The sequence below is a fragment of the Lampetra fluviatilis genome, chromosome 68 (genome assembly GCF_964198595.1).
Source record: "Lampetra fluviatilis chromosome 68, kcLamFluv1.1, whole genome shotgun sequence".
In the NCBI taxonomy this organism is placed as follows: domain Eukaryota; kingdom Metazoa; phylum Chordata; class Hyperoartia; order Petromyzontiformes; family Petromyzontidae; genus Lampetra; species Lampetra fluviatilis.
Window position 1 is genome coordinate 4,137,654 of NC_136342.1, and position 19,832 is coordinate 4,157,485.

General features: G+C 57.1%; 1 protein-coding gene across 1 annotated transcript; it reads right to left on the reverse strand.

The window, feature by feature from the left end:
* Positions 1 to 3,031: 3,031 nt before the first annotated feature.
* On the reverse strand, positions 3,032 to 14,092 carry LOC144952538 (peroxiredoxin-6-like). The gene is made up of 4 exons (XM_078882987.1): positions 13,943 to 14,092; positions 9,315 to 9,458; positions 4,715 to 4,861; positions 3,032 to 3,091 (listed from the first exon to the last, which is right to left on the reverse strand). The coding sequence occupies exons 1-4, from the start codon at positions 14,090 to 14,092 to the stop codon at positions 3,032 to 3,034; spliced, it is 501 nt and encodes a 166-aa protein (XP_078739113.1).
* Between the last annotated feature and the right edge of the window lie 5,740 nt (positions 14,093 to 19,832).

The window sequence follows — 19,832 nt, forward strand, 5'->3', positions numbered from 1 at the left end:
GGGGGATAGAGGGGGGGGGAGGGGGATAGAGGGGAGGGGCATGGGGGATAGAGGGGGGGGGCATGGGGGATAGAGGGGGGGGCATGGGGGATAGAGGGGGGGGAGGGGGGATAGAGGGGGGGGGCATGGGGGATAGAGGGGGGGGGAGGGGGATAGAGGGGGGGGAGGGGGGATAGAGGGGAGGGAGGGGGGATAGAGGGGGGGGGCATGGGGGATAGAGGGGGGGGGGAGGGGGATAGAGGGGGGGGGGCATGGGGGATAGAGGGGGGGGGAGGGGGATAGAGGGGGGGGGCATGGGGGATAGAGGGGGGGGGCATGGGGGATAGAGGGGGGGGAGGGGGGATAGAGGGGGGGGGCATGGGGGATAGAGGGGGGGGGCATGGGGGATAGAGGGGGGGGGAGGGGGATAGAGGGGAGGGGCATGGGGGATAGAGGGGGGGGGCATGGGGGATAGAGGGGGGGGAGGGGGGATAGAGGGGGGGGGGCATGGGGGATAGAGGGGGGGGGGGAGGGGGATAGAGGGGGGGGAGGGGGGATAGAGGGGAGGGAGGGGGGATAGAGGGGGGGGGCATGGGGGATAGAGGGGGGGGGAGGGGGATAGAGGGGGGGGGCATGGGGGATAGAGGGGGGGGGAGGGGGATAGAGGGGGGGGGCATGGGGGATAGAGGGGGGGGGGAGGGGGATAGAGGGGGGGCATGGGGGGTAGAGGGGGGGGGGGCGAACAATCCGGGGGGTTTGTGCGGCAAGGGAGCCAATGGCCAGGGCGGAAGGAGAGGTCACGTTGTACGTACGTACGTAGGTACGTGTGTGTGCGTGGGTGTACGTGTGTGTGTGCGTGGGTGTACGTGTGTGTGTGCGTGCGTGTGTGTGTGCGTGCGTGTGTGTGTGCGTACGTGTGTGTGTGCGTGCGTGTGCACGTGTGTGGGTGTACGTGTGTGTGTGCGTGCGTGGTCAGTCGACCCGTGGCACCTGCTGGGTCTGCCCCGTGACCTCCTGCCAGCGGGCGTTCGACACTTCACGTGGCCTCAAGGTGCACTTGGCCTGGCACAAGCGTCGTAGTGACGTCACCGCCACTTAGTGGCGAATGGCGGTTGTTGTTGGGTGTACGTGTGCGTGTGCGTGCGTGGGTGCGTGTGTGTGTGTACGTACGTGTGCACGTGTGTGGGTGTACGTGGGTGTGGGTGTACATGTGTGTGTGCGTGCGTGCGTGTGTGTGGGTCCAGCAAAACAACCCCCTACCTCTTCTTGGCTCTGGTCTTCACCTGAGGACGGCTGCTTGCGTTGTGGCCGAAACGTCGTGAGAATAATTTTATGATGTTTCATTTTTATTATTTTATTACTTCCCTTCTACGTGATGACTTTACCGACAGAACCAAGAAGATGAATCCCTGCAGTCACGAAAACTTTAAATCGAAACCCCCTACCACCTAAGTTCAACACGTAGGCTTCCGCGACCAATATCATCCATAATAGAGATAATTGGCACGTTCTGTTTACGTGACAGCCCTCGCTAGTTGGCTGTGTCGGGTGGTGGCGGGTTTTAACGACTCAGCATTTATATATTTCCCAACCTCTTCGTCGGTGCCAGACGGCAACGCTGTGGTGGGCAGTGCCGTGTGGGGGAGGGCCAATTTCGATTGTCTATTCCCCTCATGTCGTTTGTAGCCTCCAAAGAGGACAAATGGGGGCTCTGGATGGGTGCGAGGGGCTGGTAACCCCTCCACCTTCAAATAAATGACCACGATACCACGGGGAAAAAATCAAACAAAGCTTATGCCGGAGGCCCTGGGGGGACAGGCATCTATGACGTGAACTGGCTAAACCCCATTTGGCGGAGCCAGGAGATTGAATCCTTACCCTCGGGGTTCCTCCAAAACCACTGCGGCTGTCCACGTGGAATGTTAGAACGCTCACTGCGGTGGAGAGGCTGCCACTCCTCTGTCGGGAGCTGGACCGGTACCGCCTGGATCTCTGTGGTATTCAGGAGGTCCGGTGGACCTCTACTCGGGGCAGGAGACTGCCAAACAACATGGAGTGGCTCTTCTTCTGAACAAAATAATGAAGGGGGCGGTGAGGTGTGGGAAGCTGTAAGCCCCAGGCTACTTTGGGCTCGCCTTCCCATCAACCGGAGGTGAGGAGTGGTGGTCGTGGTTACTTATGCCCCCACTGAAGACGAACATCGGTGGAGGGATGCAGGCAAGGCCGTTGAGTCAGATGCCTTCTATGACCTGTCACAGGTCCTGGCTAAAGTGGCCCCTCGGGACAGAGTCATCTTGTTGGGTGACTTCAATGCCCGAGTTGGTCATGATGCTGGCACCTGGTCCAGAGTGATTGGAAGGGATGGGCCAGATCAGCTCAATAACAACGGCAGGAGGCTGCCAGATTTTTGTACAGCCCATGGGCTTGTAATTACCAACACGCTGTTCCTGCATCGGCGCATCCACACAACATCATGGATGCATGCCGGGTCCAAGCAAGAACATCTGATGGACTACGTAGTGACGGACCAGCGGATGCGAGCCCATGTCCTTGACACCAGGACCTACCGTGGAGCTGATCTGCACTCTGACCATCGACTAGTCATCTGTAAGATGCGCCTGCCATTCTTCCACTCCGGTGGTGGGTGTACACCCAGGACTCCATTCCAACCCACAGTGGCCTGGTCTCAGCTAGCTGATGAAAGTTGCAAGTTAGAATTTCATCATCGCGTGCGGCTGGGGTTGGCATCGTCCCCCACTCCTGATGTCGAGGGGAAATGGGCGAGGTTTAGGACTGTGGCTCATGCAGCTGCAATGGCTGCTTTGGGTACATGGTCCAGACCTCCCCAGAAACCCTGGCTGACAGAGGAGGTGTTCAGGTTGGCTGAGAAAAAGCGACAGGCCCACTCTCATCGCCTACAGCATCCCACGTCAGAGAATGAGGAGGCTTACCGCAGCCTTCGCTCGGAGGTTCGGAGAGCCGTGAGGCGCTGCAAGGATGGGTGGTGGTCGCGGGTTGCTGAGGAGATGGAGTCTGCCTCAGTGGCCCGCGATCACAAATCACTATTTGACTCCATCAAAGAAGTAACCTGCAGCGCCACACCTATTACCATCTTTTGGGGGAAAAACGGTGATCCAATCTCCAACCCCCAGGAACAGGTTTGCAGATTTGTTGAGCATTTCTGTGAGGTCCTGGGGGAGGGAAAATCCCTCAGCCAGGAAAACATCATGGCACAAAGTGGGGATGACCCTGCCGAGGCTGCGGTGCCTCAAATATTGGAAGAGGTCACCCCCTGTGAGTGGCTAGCTGAGGTGCCATCCGTTGAGGAAGTACTGAAGGCAATCCAGAGTCTGAGACCAGGGAAGGCACCGGGCAGAGATGATCTCCCAAGCGAAATGCTCAAGGAGGGTGGCGTTTGTGCACAGACTGCCCTATATGACATCAGAACAAGTCTGGACCACTGGACGGGTTCCCCTGGATTGGAAAGATGCCCTGGTGGTCCCCCGCTTTAAGAAGGGGGACTGCACAGACTGTAACAACTACAGGGGCATCTCACTCCTCAGTGTGCCGGGACAGGTCCTGGCAAGGATTATTCAACATCGCCTTGCCAGGCACGCTGAGGAGAGGCTTGCGGAGCCCCAATGTGGTTTCAGGAAAGGGCGGTCCTGCACAGATGCCAAATTTTCTGTCCGTCTGCTACAGCGGAGGTGTAGGGAATTCCAGCAAGACCTACATCTCTGCTTTATTGACCTGGTCAAGGCCTATGATACCATCAGTAGGCCTGGGGTCTGGGTTGTTCTTCGTGCTTTCAGAGTCCTTGACTCTCCGCTCACAATCATTAAGGACCTTCATGATGGTGAGCGGGTCCGGGTCAAACTACGTGGCCGGGAGTCGGAGCCATTCCATGTTCACCTTGGGGTGCGACAGGGATGTCCTCTGGCTCCAACATTATTTAACATCTATTTCGATCACGTAGTTCATGAAGCCTTCGATTGCTGTACCGGGGGAATTTCCATTTGGTACAGATACAATGGTAGGCTGAACGATGCCCGGATGTCTTCAAGGGATGGCTCCCTATTGCTCAACTACGATATGTATGCCGATGATGGTGGGTGTGTGGGTGTGTGGGTGGGTGTGTAGATGGGTGGGTGGGTGTGTGGATGGGTGGGTGGGTGTGTGGGTGGGTGGGTGGGTGGGTGTGTGGATGGGTGGGTGGGTGTGAGGATGGGTGTGTGGGTGTGTGTGTGGTTGTGTGGGTGTGTGGGTGGGTGGGTGGGTGTGTGGATGGGTGGGTGGGTGTGTGTGTGGGTGGGTGGGTGGGTGTGAGGATGGGTGGGTGGGTGTGTGGATGGGTGGGTGGGTGTGTGGGTGTGGGTGGGTGGGTGTGTGGGTGTGTGTGTATGTGTGTGTGAGTGAGTGTGTGTGTATGTGTGTGTATGTATGTGTGAGTGTGTGTGTCTGTATGTGTGTGTGTATGTGTGTGTATGTGTGTGTATGTATGTGTGTGTATGTCTGTATGTGTGTGTATGTCTGTATGTGTGTGTATGTCTGTATGTGTGTGTATGTCTGTATGTGTGTGTGTATGTGTGTGTATGTGTGTGTATGTATGTGTGAGTGTGTGTGTCTGTATGTGTGTGTGTATGTGTGTGTATGTCTGTATGTGTGTGTATGTCTGTGTGAGTGTATGTATGTATGTGTGTATGTGTGTGTGAGTGTCTGTGAGTGTGCAGCTCACGCGCCAGTCGACGGGGGTGGCCAGGCGGTGGAGGTGCGTGAGCTGCAGGGAGTCGATGGCGCGCAGGATCTCGTCAAAGTTGCGGCCCGTGCTGGCCGGGTAGAGCACCGACAGCTTGAGCCTGCGGTCCGGCCCCACCACAAACACCTGGTGGTGGTGGTGGTGGTGACGGTGGTGGTGGTGGTGGTGATGGTGATGGTGGTGGTGATGGCGGTGGTGGTGGTGATGATGGTGGTGGTGATGGTGATGGTGGTGGTGATGGTGGTGATGGTGATGGTGGTGATGGTGGCGGTGGTGGTGGTGGTGGTGGTGACGGTGGTGGTGGTGGTGGTGATGGTGGTGACGGTGGTGGTGGTGGTGGTGGTGATGGTGGTGAATGTTGGAACCAGAACCGGACATCCCTTAGTTCGTACACACACACAGGTGTACACACTCACACACACACAGGTGTACACACACACACACAGGTGTACACACACACACACAGGTACACACACACACACACAGGTGTACACACACACAGGTGTACACACTCACACACACACAGGTACACACACACACACAGGTGTGTAACTAAAAAGCTTGTGACGGAGGCCCCGGGGGGACAGGCGTCTATAATGTCTCCTGGCCAAACCCCATCTGGCGGAGCCAGGAGATTAAATCTTCACCCTCGGGGCTCCTCCAGAAACAACAAAAAGTCACTGCGTGTGGCCACGTGGAATGTTCGAATGCTCACTGCGGAGGAGAGGCTGCCACTCCTCTGTCGGGAGCTGGACCGGTACCGCCTGGATCTCTGTGGCATTCAGGAGGTCCGGTGGACCGGCTCTGGCTCCTGCCACCATGAGGGGTGGACAGTCCTCTACTCGGGGCAGGAGACTGCCAAACAACAGGGAGTGGCTCTTCTTCTGAACAAAAGAATGAAGGGGGCGTGGGAGCGTGGCGGTGAGGTGTGGGAAGCTGTAAGCCCCAGGCTCCTTTGGGCTCACCTTCCCATCAACCGGAGGCGAGGAGTGGTGGTCGTGGTTACTTATGCCCCCACCGAATATGAACATCCGTGGAGGGATGCAGTCAAGGCCGATGAGTCAGATCCCTTCTATGGCCTCCTGTCACAGGTCCTGGCTAAAGGGGCCCCTCGGGATAGAGTCATCTTGTTGGGTGACTTCAATGCCCGAGTTGGTCATGATGCTGGCACCTGGTCTGGAGTGATTGGAAGGCATGGGCCAGATCAGCTCAATAACAACTGTAGGAGGCTGCTAGATTTCTGTGCAGCCCATGGGCTTGTAATTACCAACACGCTGTTCCGGCATCGGCACATCCACACAACATCATGGATGCATGCCGGGTCCAAGAACATCTGCTGGACTACGTAGTGACGGACCAGCGGATGCGAGCCCATGTCCTTGACACCAGGACCTACCGTGGAGCTGATCTGCCGTCTGACCATCGACTAGTCATCTGTAAGATGCGCCTGCCATTCTTCCACTCCGGTGGTGGGTGTACACCCAGGACCCCATTCCAACCTAAAGTGGCCTGGTCTCAGCTATCTGATGAAAGTTGCAAGCGGGAATTTCATCATCGCTTGCAGCTGGGGTTGGCACCGTCCCCCACTGCTCCTGATATCGAGGGTAAATGGGCGAGGTTTAGGACTGCGACTCATGCAGCTTCAATGGCTGCTTTGGGTACGCGGTCCAGACCTCCCCAGAGACCTTGGCTGACAGAGCCTTGTAAAACATCATGGAGCAAAGTGGGGATGACCCTGCTGAGGCTGCGTGCCTCAAATATTGGAAGAAGTCACCCCCTGTGAGTGGCTGGCTGAGGTGCCATCTGTTGAGGAAGTACTGAAGGTGATCCGGAGTCTGAGATCAGGAAAGGCACCGGGCAAAGATGATCTCCCAAGCGAAATGCTGAGGGAGGGTGGCGTTTGTGCACAGACTGCCCTATAAGACATCATAACAACAATCTGGACCACTGGACGGGTTCCGCAGGATTGGAAGGATGCCCTGGTGGTCCCCCTCTTTAAGAAGGGGGACTGCACAGACTGTAACAACTACAGGGGCATCTCACTCCTCAGTGTGCCGGGAAAGGTCCTGGCAAGGATTATTCAACATCGCCTTGCCAGGCACGATGAGGAGATGCTTGCAGAGCCCCAATGTGGTTTCAGGCAGAGGTGGGACAAAGTCATTGTTATGCAAGTCCAAGTCGAGTCGCAAGTCATCAAATTCATGACTCGAGTCTGACTCGAGTCCAAGTCACATGACTCGAGTCCACATCTCATAGGTGGGACAAAGTCATTGTTATGCAAGTCCAAGTCGAGTCGCAAGTCATCAAATTCATGACTCGAGTCTGACTCGAGTCCAAGTCACATGACTCGAGTCCACACCTCTGGTTTCAGGAAAGGGTGGTCCTGCACAGATGCCATATTTTCTCTCTGTCTGCTACAGCAGAGGTGTAGGGAATTCCAAAAAGACCTACATCTCTGCTTTATTGACCTGGTCAAGGCCTATGATACCATCAGTAGGACTGGGCTTTTTGGAGTCCCTGACCCTCTGCTCACGATCATTAAGGACCTTCATGATGGTGAGCGGGCCCGGGTAAAACTACGTGGCCGGGAGTCGGAGCCTTTCCTTGTACACCTTGGGGTGCGACAGGGATGTCCTCTGGCTCCCACATTATTTAACATCTATTTCGACTGCGTAGTTCGTGAAGCCTTCAATAGCTGTACCGGGGGAATTTCCATTTGGTACAGATATAATGGGAGGCTGATCGACGCCCGGGTGCGATCAAGGGATGGCTCCCTATTGGTCAACCACGTTATGTATGCCGATGATTTGGTAATAGCTGCTCATTCAGAGGAGGAGTTGGAGACGCTGCTGCAGAGACTGGAGTGTGCCACTAAGAGGTGGGGCCTTACCATCAGCCCCACCAAAACGAAGCACCTGCCTGGGTATTTTGTACCATCGGACACTCCCCCCCCACAACTCCCAATCGGTGATGGGGCAGTAGTGGAGAGAGTGGAGAGTTTCCCATACCTGGGCAGTGTGCTTATGACCGGCTCCAGTTTAACACAGAGGTCTCACTCCAAATCAGTCGAGCGGCAATATCTTTTAATCGGTTATGTAACGCTGTGTGGAAGCTACCTGGTCTGTCTCTCCGCACGAAGCTTCAGGTCTTCTCGGCCACAGTTATTCCCTCCCTTCTCTATGCTTGCGAAACGTGGACCCCCCTAATAGAGCATCTTCGCCGCTTAGAAACATTTAGGCTGGCCTGCCTACGATCCCTCCTGGGTTTAACCAGCAGGCTGGATTGTGTGAGGAGCTCACAAATCCTTGAAAGAGCTGGGCAAAGTCCCATCGGTGAGCTCTTCCGGCAGGCAAGGCCCAGCCACCGCACGCCTAAACAGCTTTTGTTCGGCCGGATCGAGGGGGCTAAACGGGCGCGGCACGGGCTAGAGAAGAGATGGAGTGATGTGGTACAGGAGGACGTGGAGCTGAGTGGGCTTGCCGATGACTGGTACCAGCGGTGTCAAGATCGGCCTCAGTGGAGGAGGCTCGTGAAGGACGCTACTGGGCAGTTGGAGGCAGTCGCCCTCCAACAACAACGGAGGGCGGAGGAGCGACGCTCACAACAACGAGCGGAGCGCCGGGTGGCTAAAGCACAGCAAGTTGGCACAGTAGGGGGCACAGGTGGTGCATCAGCCAGTCATCTCGGTCATCTCGGTCAGTCGACCCGTGGCACCTGCTGGGTCTGCCCCGTGACCTCCTGCCAGCGGGCGTTCGACACTTCACGTGGCCTCAAGGTGCACATGGCCTGGCACAAGCGTCGTGGTGACGTCACCGCCACTTAGTGGCGAATGGCGGTTGTTGTGTGTGAGTGTGTGAGTGAGTGTGTGAGTGTGTGAGAGTGTGTGAGAGTGAGTGTGTGTGTGAGTGTGTGAGTGTGTGAGTGTGTGAGTGAGTGAGTGTGTGAGTGTGTGTGTGTGAGTGTGTGAGAGTGTGAGTGTGTGAGTGTGTGTGTGTACACCTGTGTGTGTGTGAGTGAGTGTGTGTGTGAGAGTGTGAGTGTGTGTGAGTGTGTGAGTGTGTGTGTGTACACCTGTGTGTGTGTGAGTGAGTGTGTGTGTGAGAGTGTGAGTGTGTGTACACCTGTGTGAGTGAGTGTGTGAGTGTGTGTGTGTACACCTGTGTGAGTGTGTGAGTGTGTGAGTGTGTGTGTGTGTGAGTGTGTGAGTGTGTGAATGTGTGAGTGTGAGTGTGTGAGTGTGTGAGTGTGTGTGTACACCTGTGTGAGTGTGTGAGTGAGTGTGTGTGAGTGTGAGTGAGTGTGTGTGTGTGAGTGAGTGTGTGTGTGAGTGTGTGAGTGTGTGTGTACACCTGTGTGTGTGTGTGTGAGTGTGTGAGTGAGTGTGTGAGTGAGTGTGTGAGTGAGTGTGTGAGTGTGTGAGTGTGTGTGAGTGTGTGAGTGAGTGTGTGTGTGAGTGTGTGAGTGTGTGTGTACACCTGTGTGAGTGTGTACACCTGTGTGAGTGAGTGTGTGAGTGTGTGAGTGTGTGAGTGTGTGTGTGAGTGAGTGTGTGAGTGTGTGAGTGTGTGTGTGTACGCACAGAGCGACAGGTGAGTGGGAGCCCCTCGTTGTCCGTGGTTTCCGCGTCCAGCATGCCCAGGCGGATCGCCAGGCGACGCCGCCGGTCCTCCACGATGGGGAAGGGCAGCCGAGTGGACGGCACCCCGGACACCGCGTTGATGTCCTGGGCGGGAGGGGGGAGGGGGGGGGCGGGGGGGGGGGGAGAGATGGGGGAAGGGGGAGATGGGGGGAGAGGGGGGTGGAGGGTGGAGAGGGGGGGGGGGAGAGATGGGGGAAGGGGGAGATGGGGGGAGAGGGGGGGGGGAGAGGGAGAGAGGGGGGGGGAGAGATGGGGGAAGGGGGAGATGGGGGAGAGGGGGGTGGGGGGTGGAGAGGGGGGGGGGGAGAGGGAGAGAGGGGGGGGAGAGGGGGGAAAGGGGGAGATGGGGGGAGAGGGGGGTGGGGGGTGGAGAGGGGGGGGGGGAGAGGGAGAGAGGGGGGGGAGAGATGGGGGAAGGGGGAGATGGGGGAGAGGGGGGTGGGGGGTGGAGAGGGGGGGGGGGAGAGGGAGAGAGGGGGGGGAGAGGGGGGAAAGGGGGAGATGGGGGGAGAGGGGGGTGGGGGGTGGAGAGGGGGGGGGGGAGAGGGAGAGAGGGGGGGGAGAGATGGGGAAAGGGGGAGATGGGGGGAGAGGGGGGTGGGGGGTGGAGAGGGGGGGGGGAGAGGGAGAGAGGGGGGGGGAGAGATGGGGGAGATGGGGGAGAGGGGGGTGGGGGGTGGAGAGGGGGGGGGGGAGAGGGAGAGAGGGGGGGGAGAGATGGGGAAAGGGGGAGATGGGGGGAGAGGGGGGTGGGGGGTGGAGAGGGGGGGGGGAGAGGGAGAGAGGGGGGGGGAGAGATGGGGGAAGGGGGAGATGGGGGAGAGGGGGGTGGGGGGTGGAGAGGGGGGGGGGGGGAGAGGGAGAGAGGGGGGGGAGAGATGGGGAAAGGGGGAGATGGGGGGAGAGGGGGGTGGGGGGTGGAGAGGGGGGGGGGGAGAGGGAGAGAGGGGGGGGGAGAGATGGGGGAAGGGGGAGATGGGGGAGAGGGGAGATGGGGGAGAGGGGGGTGGGGGGAAGAGCGGGGGGGGGGAGAGGGGGGGGGGTGAGGGGGAGGGAGAGATGGGGGGAGAGAGGGGGGGGAGAGGGGGGAGAGGGGGGTGGGGGGAAGAGCGGGGGGGGGGAGAGGGGGGGGGGGGTGAGGGGGAGGGAGAGATGGGGGGAGAGAGGGGGGGGAGAGGGGGGAGAGGGGGAAAGGGGGAGATGGGGGGAGAGGGGGGTGGGGGGTGGAGAGGGGGGGGGGAGAGGGAGAGAGGGGGGAGATGGGGGAAGGGGGAGATGGGGGAGAGGGGAGATGGGGGAGAGGGGGGTGAGGGGAAGAGCGGGGGGGGGGAGGGGGGGGGGGTGAGGGGGAGGGAGAGAGGGGGGGGAGAGGGGGGAAAGGGGGAGATGGGGGGAGAGGGGGGTGGGGGGTGGAGAGGGGGGGGGGAGAGGGAGAGAGGGGGGAGAGGGGGGAAGGGGGAGATGGGGGAGAGGGGAGATGGGGGAGAGGGGGTTGGGGGGAAGAGCGGGGGGGGGGGGAGAGGGGGGGGGGGGTGAGGGGGAGGGAGAGATGGGGGGAGAGAGGGGGGGGAGAGGGGGGAGAGGGGGGAAGGGGGAGAAAGGGGGTAGGAGGGGGGAAGGGGGAGATGGGGGGAGAGGGGGGGGAAGGGGGAGGAGGGGGGGAGAGGGGAGATGGGGGAGAGGGGGGTGGGGGGAAGAGCGGGGGGGGGAGAGGAGGGGGAGAGAGGGGGGGAGAAGAGCGGTGGGGGGAGGGGTTAGGAGGGGGGGAAGGGGGAGATGGGGGGTAGAGAGGGAGTGGGGTGAAGGAAAGAAGCCCCCGACAGAGTGAGCGAGCGAGCGGGGTGAGCGGGCGAGCGAGTGAGTGAGTGAGTGGGTGAGTGAGTGGGTGAGTGAGTGGGTGAGTGAGCGGGTGAGCGGGTGAGTGAGTGAGTGAGTGGGTGAGTGAGTGGGTGAGTGGGTGGGCGAGTGGGTGAGTGAGCGAAGTGAGCGGGTGAGTGGGTGAGTGAGTGGGTGAGTAAGTGAGCGAGTGAGCGAGTGAGCGAGTGGGTGAGTGAGTGAGCGGGTGAGTGGGTGAACGAGTGAGTGGGTGAGTGAGTGGGTGAGTAAGTGAGCGAGTGAGTGGGTGAGTGAGTGAGTGGGTGGGTGAGTGAGTGGGTGAGTGGGTGGGCGAGTGGGTGGGTGAGTGGGTGAGCGAGTGAGTGGGTGAGTAAGTGAGCGAGTGAGTGGGTGAGCGGGTGAGTGAGTGGGTGAGTGAGTGAGTGGGTGAGTAAGTGAGCGAGTGAGTGAGTGAGTGAGCGAGTGGTGAGTGAGTGAGCGGGTGAGTGGGTGAGTGAGTGAGTGGGCGAGTGAGTGGGGTGAGTAAGTGAGCGAGTGAGTGGGTGAGCGGGTGAGTGAGTGGGTGAGTGAGTGAGTGATTGGGTGAGTGGGTGGGCGAGTGGGTGGGTGAGTGGGTGAGCGAGTGAGTGGGTGAGTAAGTGAGCGAGTGAGTGGGTGAGCGGGTGAGTGAGTGGGTGAGTGAGTGAGTGAGTGGGTGAGTAAGTGAGCGAGTGAGTGGGTGAGCGGGTGAGTGAGTGGGTGAGTGAGTGAGTGGGTGAGTGGGTGGGCGAGTGGGTGAGTGAGTGAGTGGGTGAGTGAGTGGGTGAGTAAGTGAGCGAGTGAGTGAGTGAGCGAGTAGGTGAGTGAGTGAGCGGGTGAGTGGGTGAGTGAGTTAGTGAGTGAGTGGGTGAGTGAGTGGGTGAGTGAGTGGGTGAGTGAGTGAGCGAGTGAGTGAGCGAGTGAGTGAGTGAGCGAGCGAGTGGGTGGGTGAGTGAGTGGGTGAGTGAGTGGGTGAGTGAGTGGGTGAGTGAGCGAGTGAGTGAGCGAGCGAGTGGGTGGGTGAGTGAGTGGGTGAGTGAGTGGGTGAGTGAGTGGGTGAGTGAGCGATTGAGTGAGCGAGCGAGTGGGTGGGTGGGTGAGTGAGTGGGTGAGTGAGTGGGTGAGTGAGTGGGTGACTGAGTGAGCGAGTGGGTGAGCGAGTGAGTGAGCGGGTGAGTGAGTGGGTGAGTGAGTGAGTGAGTGAGCGAGCGAGTGGGTGGGTGAGTGAGTGGGTGAGTGGGTGACTGAGTGGGTGGGTGAGCGGGAGATTGAGTGGGCTACCGAGTGGGGGAGTGAGTGAGTGAGCGGGTGAATGAGTGAGTGGGTGAGTGGGTGAGCGGGACAGTGAGCGGGTTACCGAGTGGGGGAGTGAGTGAGTGAGCGGGTGAATGAGTGAGTGGGTGAGCAGGTAAGTGAGTGGGCGGGCGAGTGGGTGAGTGAGTGAGTGAGTGGCAGAGCGGGTGAGTGAGTTAGTGAGTGAGCAAGTGAGTGAGCGGGCAGGCGAATGGGTGAGTGAGCGGGCGGGCGAGTGGGTGAGCGGGTGAGTGAGTGGGGAGTGAATGAGTACGTGAGAGGGTGAGTGAGTTAGTGGGTGAGTGGGTGAGCGGGTGAGCGAGCGGGTGTGAGCGAGCGAGTGAACGGGCGAGCGAGTGGGTAAGCAAGCGGTTGAGCGGGTAAGTGAGCGGGTGAGCGAGCGAGCGAGCGAGTGGGTGAGCGAGTGAGCAGGCGAGCGAGTGGGTAAGCGAGTGGGTGAGCGAGCGAGCGGGTGAGCGGGCGAGCGAGCGGGCGAGCGGGTGAGTTAGTGAGTGAGTGGGTGAGCGAGTGGGTGAGCGTGTGAGTTAGTGAGCGAGCGGGTGAGCGAGTGGGTGAGTGGGTGAGCGTGTGAGTTAGTGAGTGAGCGGGTGAGCGAGTGGGTGAGTGAGCGAGCGGGTGAGCGAGTGGGTGAGTGGGTGAGCGTGTGAGTTAGTGAGCGAGCGGGTGAGCGAGCGTGCGAGTGGGTGAGCGTGTGAGTTAGTGAGCGAGTGGGTGAGCGAGTGGGTGAGCGTGTGAGTTAGTGAGCGAGCGGGGTGAGCGAGTGGGTGAGTGGGTGAGCGTTGTGAGTTAGTGAGTGAGCGGGTGAGCGAGTGGGTGAGTGAGCGAGCGGGTGAGCGAGTGGGTGAGTGGGTGAGCGTGTGAGTTAGTGAGCGAGCGGGGTGAGCGAGCGTGCGAGTGGGTGAGCGTGTGAGTTAGTGAGCGAGTGGGTGAGCGAGTGGGTGAGCGTGTGAGTTAGTGAGCGAGCGGGCGAGCGAGTGGGTGAGTGGGTGAGCGTGTGAGTTAGTGAGTGAGCGGGTGAGCGAGTGGGTGAGTGGGTGAGCGTGTGAGTTAGTGAGTGAGCGGGTGTGAGCGAGTGGGTGAGTGGGTGAGCGGGTGAGCGAAGTGGGTGAGTGGGTGAGCGAGTGGGTGAGTGGGTGAGCGAGCGGGCGAGCGGGTGTGAGCGAGTGGGTGAGCGTGTGAGCGAGTGGGTGAGTGGGTGAGCGTGTGAGTGAGTGGGTGAGCGTGTGAGTTAGTGAGCGAGTGGGTGAGCGAGCGTGCGTGTGGGTGAGCGTGTGAGTTAGTGAGCGAGCGGGCGAGCGAGTGGGCGAGCGGGCGAGCGAGTGGGTGAGCGAGTGGGTGAGCGTGTGAGTTAGTGAGCGAGCGGGCGAGCGAGTGGGTGAGCGTGTGGGCGGTGGACTCACGGCCACCCACTGGTGGTGCTCCTCGAGGCTGTCGACGGACAGCGCGAGTACTTGGACGTCGCGGCGCAAGAACTCGGGGCGCAGGCGGACGACGCGAGCCAACTCCGTGGCGCAGACGGGAGTGAAGTCCGCCGGGTGGGACATCAGCATCACCCAGCTGCTCACACGCGGAGAGACACAGAGACACTCAGAGAGACACGCAGAGAGACACTGAGACACGCAGAGACAGAGACACACAGAGACACACAGACACAGGGTGCGACATCAGCATCACCCAGCTGCTCGCACGCAGAGAGACACAGAGACACTCAGAGAGACACTGAGACACGCAGAGAGACACTGAGACACTGAGAGACAGAGACACACAGAGAGACACTGAGACACAGAGAGACACAGATACACACAGAAAGACAGAGACACACAGAGAGACAGATACACACAGAAAGACTGAGAGACAGAGACACCCAGAGAGACAGATACACACAGAAAGACAGAGAGACAGAGACACCCAGAGAGACAGAGACACACAGAGAGACACAGAGAGACAGAGACACACAGAGAGACAGAGACACACTGAGAGACAGAGACACAAAGACACACAGAGAGACACACAGAGAGACACACAGAGAGACACTGAGACACTGAGAGACAGAGAGACACAGAGAGACAGAGAGACACACTGAGAGACAGAGACACACAGAGAGACACAGAGAGACAGAGAGACACACAGAGAGACAGAGACACACAGAGAGACAGAGAGACACAGAGAGACAGAGAGACACTGAGAGACAGAGACACACAGAGAGACAGAGAGACACAGAGACACACTGAGAGACAGAGACACACTGAGAGACAGAGACACACAGAGAGACACTGAGAGACAGAGACACACAGAGAGACAGAGAGACACTGAGAGACAGAGACACACAGAGAGACAGAGACACACAGAGAGACAGAGAGACACACAGAGAGACAGAGAGACACAGAGAGACAGAGAGACACACTGAGAGACAGAGACACACAGAGAGACACAGAGAGACAGAGAGACACACAGAGAGACACAGAGAGACAGAGAGACACACAGAGAGACAGAGACACACAGAGAGACAGAGAGACACAGAGAGACAGAGAGACACTGAGAGACAGAGACACACAGAGAGACAGAGAGACACAGAGAGACAGAGACACACTGAGAGACAGAGACACACTGAGAGACAGAGACACACAGAGAGACACTGAGAGACAGAGACACACAGAGAGACAGAGAGACACTGAGAGACAGAGACACACAGAGAGACAGAGACACACAGAGAGACAGAGACACACAGAGAGACAGAGACACACAGAGAGACAGAGAGACACTGAGAGACAGAGACACACTGAGAGACAGAGACACACAGAGAGACAGAGAGACACTGAGAGACAGAGACACACAGAGAGACAGAGAGACACTGAGAGACAGAGACACACAGAGAGACAGAGACACACAGAGAGACAGAGAGACACAGAGAGACAGAGAGACACTGAGAGACAGAGACACACTGAGAGACAGAGACACGCAGAGAGACAGAGACACACAGAGAGACAGAGAGACACAGAGAGACAGAGAGACACACAGAGAGACAGAGAGACACACAGAGAGACAGAGAGACACTGAGAGACAGAGACACACAGAGAGACAGAGAGACACAGAGAGACAGAGAGACACTGAGAGACAGAGACACACAGAGAGACAGAGAGACACAGAGAGACACTGAGACACAGAGAGACAGAGACACACTGAGAGACAGAGACACACAGAGAGACAGAGACACACAGAGAGACAGAGAGACACAGAGAGACAGAGAGACACACTGAGAGACAGAGACACACTGAGAGACAGAGACACGCAGAGAGACAGAGACACACAGAGAGACAGAGAGACACAGAGAGACAGAGACACACAGAGAGACAGAGAGACACACAGAGAGACAGAGAGACACACAGAGAGACAGAGAGACACTGAGAGACAGAGACACACAGAGAGACAGAGAGACACTGAGAGACAGAGACACACAGAGAGACAGAGAGACACTGAGAGACAGAGACACACAGAGAGACAGAGAGACACAGAGAGACAGAGAGACACAGAGAGACAGAGACACACAGAGAGACAGAGAGACACACAGAGAGACAGAGAGACACACAGAGAGACACTGAGACACAGAGAGACAGAGAGACACACAGAGAGACAGAGAGACACAGAGAGACAGAGACACACAGAGAGACAGAGAGACACACAGAGAGACAGAGAGACACACAGAGAGACACTGAGACACAGAGAGACAGAGAGACACACAGAGAGACAGAGACACACAGAGAGACAGAGACACACAGAGAGACAGAGACACAGAGAGAGACACTGAGACACTGAGAGACAGAGACACACAGAGAGACAGAGAGACACTGAGACACTGAGAGACAGATACACACAGAGAGACAGAGACACGCAGAGAGACAGAGAGACACAGAGAGACAGAGAGACACTGAGAGACAGAGACACACAGAGAGACAGAGACACGCAGAGAGACAGAGACACTCAGAGAGACAGAGACACACAGAGAGACACTGAGACACTGAGAGACAGAGACACACAGAGAGACACAGAGAGACAGAGAGACACAGAGAGACAGAGAGACACTGAGAGACAGAGACACACAGAGAGACAGAGACACGCAGAGAGACAGAGACACTCAGAGAGACAGAGACACACAGAGAGACACTGAGACACTGAGAGACAGAGACACACAGAGAGACACTGAGACACTGAGAGACACTGAGACACTGAGACACTGAGAGACAGAGACACACAGAGAGACAGAGACACACAGAGAGACAGAGAGACACAGAGAGACACTGAGACACTGAGAGACAGAGAGACAGAGAGACACAGAGAGACACTGAGACACTGAGACACAGAGACACACAGAGAGACAGAGACACACAGAGAGACAGAGACACACAGAGAGACAGAGAGACAGAGAGACACAGAGAGACACTGAGACACTGAGACACAGAGACACACAGAGAGACACTGAGACACACAGAGAGACACTGAGAGACACTGAGACACTGAGAGACAGAGAGACACACAGAGAGACAGAGACACACAGAGAGACACTGAGACACTGAGAGACAGAGACACACAGAGAGACACTGAGACACTGAGAGACACTGAGACACTGAGACACTGAGAGACAGAGACACACAGAGAGACAGAGACACACAGAGAGACAGAGAGACACAGAGAGACACTGAGACACTGAGAGACAGAGAGACAGAGAGACACAGAGAGACACTGAGACACAGAGAGACAGAGAGACACAGAGAGACACTGAGACACTGAGAGACAGAGACACACAGAGAGACAGAGACACACAGAGAGACAGAGACACTCAGAGAGACAGAGACACACAGAGAGACACTGAGACACTGAGAGACAGAGACACACAGAGAGACACTGAGACACAGAGAGACAGAGACACACAGAGAGACACTGAGAGACAGAGACACAGAGACACACAGAGAGACACACAGAGAGACACACAGAGAGACACTGAGACACTGAGAGACAGAGAGACACAGAGAGACAGAGAGACACACTGAGAGACAGAGACACACAGAGAGACACAGAGAGACAGAGAGACACACAGAGAGACAGAGACACACAGAGAGACAGAGAGACACAGAGAGACAGAGAGACACTGAGAGACAGAGACACACAGAGAGACAGAGAGACACAGAGACACACTGAGAGACAGAGACACACTGAGAGACAGAGACACACAGAGAGACACTGAGAGACAGAGACACACAGAGAGACAGAGAGACACTGAGAGACAGAGACACACAGAGAGACAGAGACACACAGAGAGACAGAGAGACACACAGAGAGACAGAGAGACACAGAGAGACAGAGAGACACACTGAGAGACAGAGACACACAGAGAGACACAGAGAGACAGAGAGACACACAGAGAGACACAGAGAGACAGAGAGACACACAGAGAGACAGAGACACACAGAGAGACAGAGAGACACAGAGAGACAGAGAGACACTGAGAGACAGAGACACACAGAGAGACAGAGAGACACAGAGAGACAGAGACACACTGAGAGACAGAGACACACTGAGAGACAGAGACACACAGAGAGACACTGAGAGACAGAGACACACAGAGAGACAGAGAGACACTGAGAGACAGAGACACACAGAGAGACAGAGACACACAGAGAGACAGAGACACACAGAGAGACAGAGACACACAGAGAGACAGAGAGACACTGAGAGACAGAGACACACTGAGAGACAGAGACACACAGAGAGACAGAGAGACACTGAGAGACAGAGACACACAGAGAGACACTGAGAGACAGAGACACACAGAGAGACAGAGACACACAGAGAGACAGAGAGACACAGAGAGACAGAGAGACACTGAGAGACAGAGACACACTGAGAGACAGAGACACGCAGAGAGACAGAGACACACAGAGAGACAGAGAGACACAGAGAGACAGAGAGACACACAGAGAGACAGAGAGACACACAGAGAGACAGAGAGACACTGAGAGACAGAGACACACAGAGAGACAGAGAGACACAGAGAGACAGAGAGACACTGAGAGACAGAGACACACAGAGAGACAGAGAGACACAGAGAGACACTGAGACACAGAGAGACAGAGACACACTGAGAGACAGAGACACACAGAGAGACAGAGACACACAGAGAGACAGAGAGACACAGAGAGACAGAGAGACACACTGAGAGACAGAGACACACTGAGAGACAGAGACACGCAGAGAGACAGAGACACACAGAGAGACAGAGAGACACAGAGAGACAGAGACACACAGAGAGACAGAGAGACACACAGAGAGACAGAGAGACACACAGAGAGACAGAGAGACACTGAGAGACAGAGACACACAGAGAGACAGAGAGACACTGAGAGACAGAGACACACAGAGAGACAGAGAGACACTGAGAGACAGAGACACACAGAGAGACAGAGAGACACAGAGAGACAGAGAGACACAGAGAGACAGAGACACACAGAGAGACAGAGAGACACACAGAGAGACAGAGAGACACACAGAGAGACACTGAGACACAGAGAGACAGAGAGACACACAGAGAGACAGAGAGACACAGAGAGACAGAGACACACAGAGAGACAGAGAGACACACAGAGAGACAGAGAGACACACAGAGAGACACTGAGACACAGAGAGACAGAGAGACACACAGAGAGACAGAGACACACAGAGAGACAGAGACACACAGAGAGACAGAGACACAGAGAGAGACACTGAGACACTGAGAGACAGAGACACACAGAGAGACAGAGAGACACTGAGACACTGAGAGACAGATACACACAGAGAGACAGAGACACGCAGAGAGACAGAGAGACACAGAGAGACAGAGAGACACTGAGAGACAGAGACACACAGAGAGACAGAGACACGCAGAGAGACAGAGACACTCAGAGAGACAGAGACACACAGAGAGACACTGAGACACTGAGAGACAGAGACACACAGAGAGACACAGAGAGACAGAGAGACACAGAGAGACAGAGAGACACTGAGAGACAGAGACACACAGAGAGACAGAGACACGCAGAGAGACAGAGACACTCAGAGAGACAGAGACACACAGAGAGACACTGAGACACTGAGAGACAGAGACACACAGAGAGACACTGAGACACTGAGAGACACTGAGACACTGAGACACTGAGAGACAGAGACACACAGAGAGACAGAGACACACAGAGAGACAGAGAGACACAGAGAGACACTGAGACACTGAGAGACAGAGAGACAGAGAGACACAGAGAG

Coding starts and splice junctions, on each gene's coding strand:
- LOC144952538 (XM_078882987.1), bottom strand. CDS start 14,092: ATGCTGATGTCCCACCCGGCGGACTTCACTCCCGTCTGCGCCACGGAG. Junction 4,862..9,314: donor TCCCACTCACCTGTCGCTCT/GTGCGTACACAC, acceptor CACCACCACCAG/GTGTTTGTGGTGGGGCCGGA. Junction 3,092..4,714: donor CCACCCCCGTCGACTGGCGC/GTGAGCTGCACA, acceptor TTCCCCCAAAAG/ATGGTAATAGGTGTGGCGCT.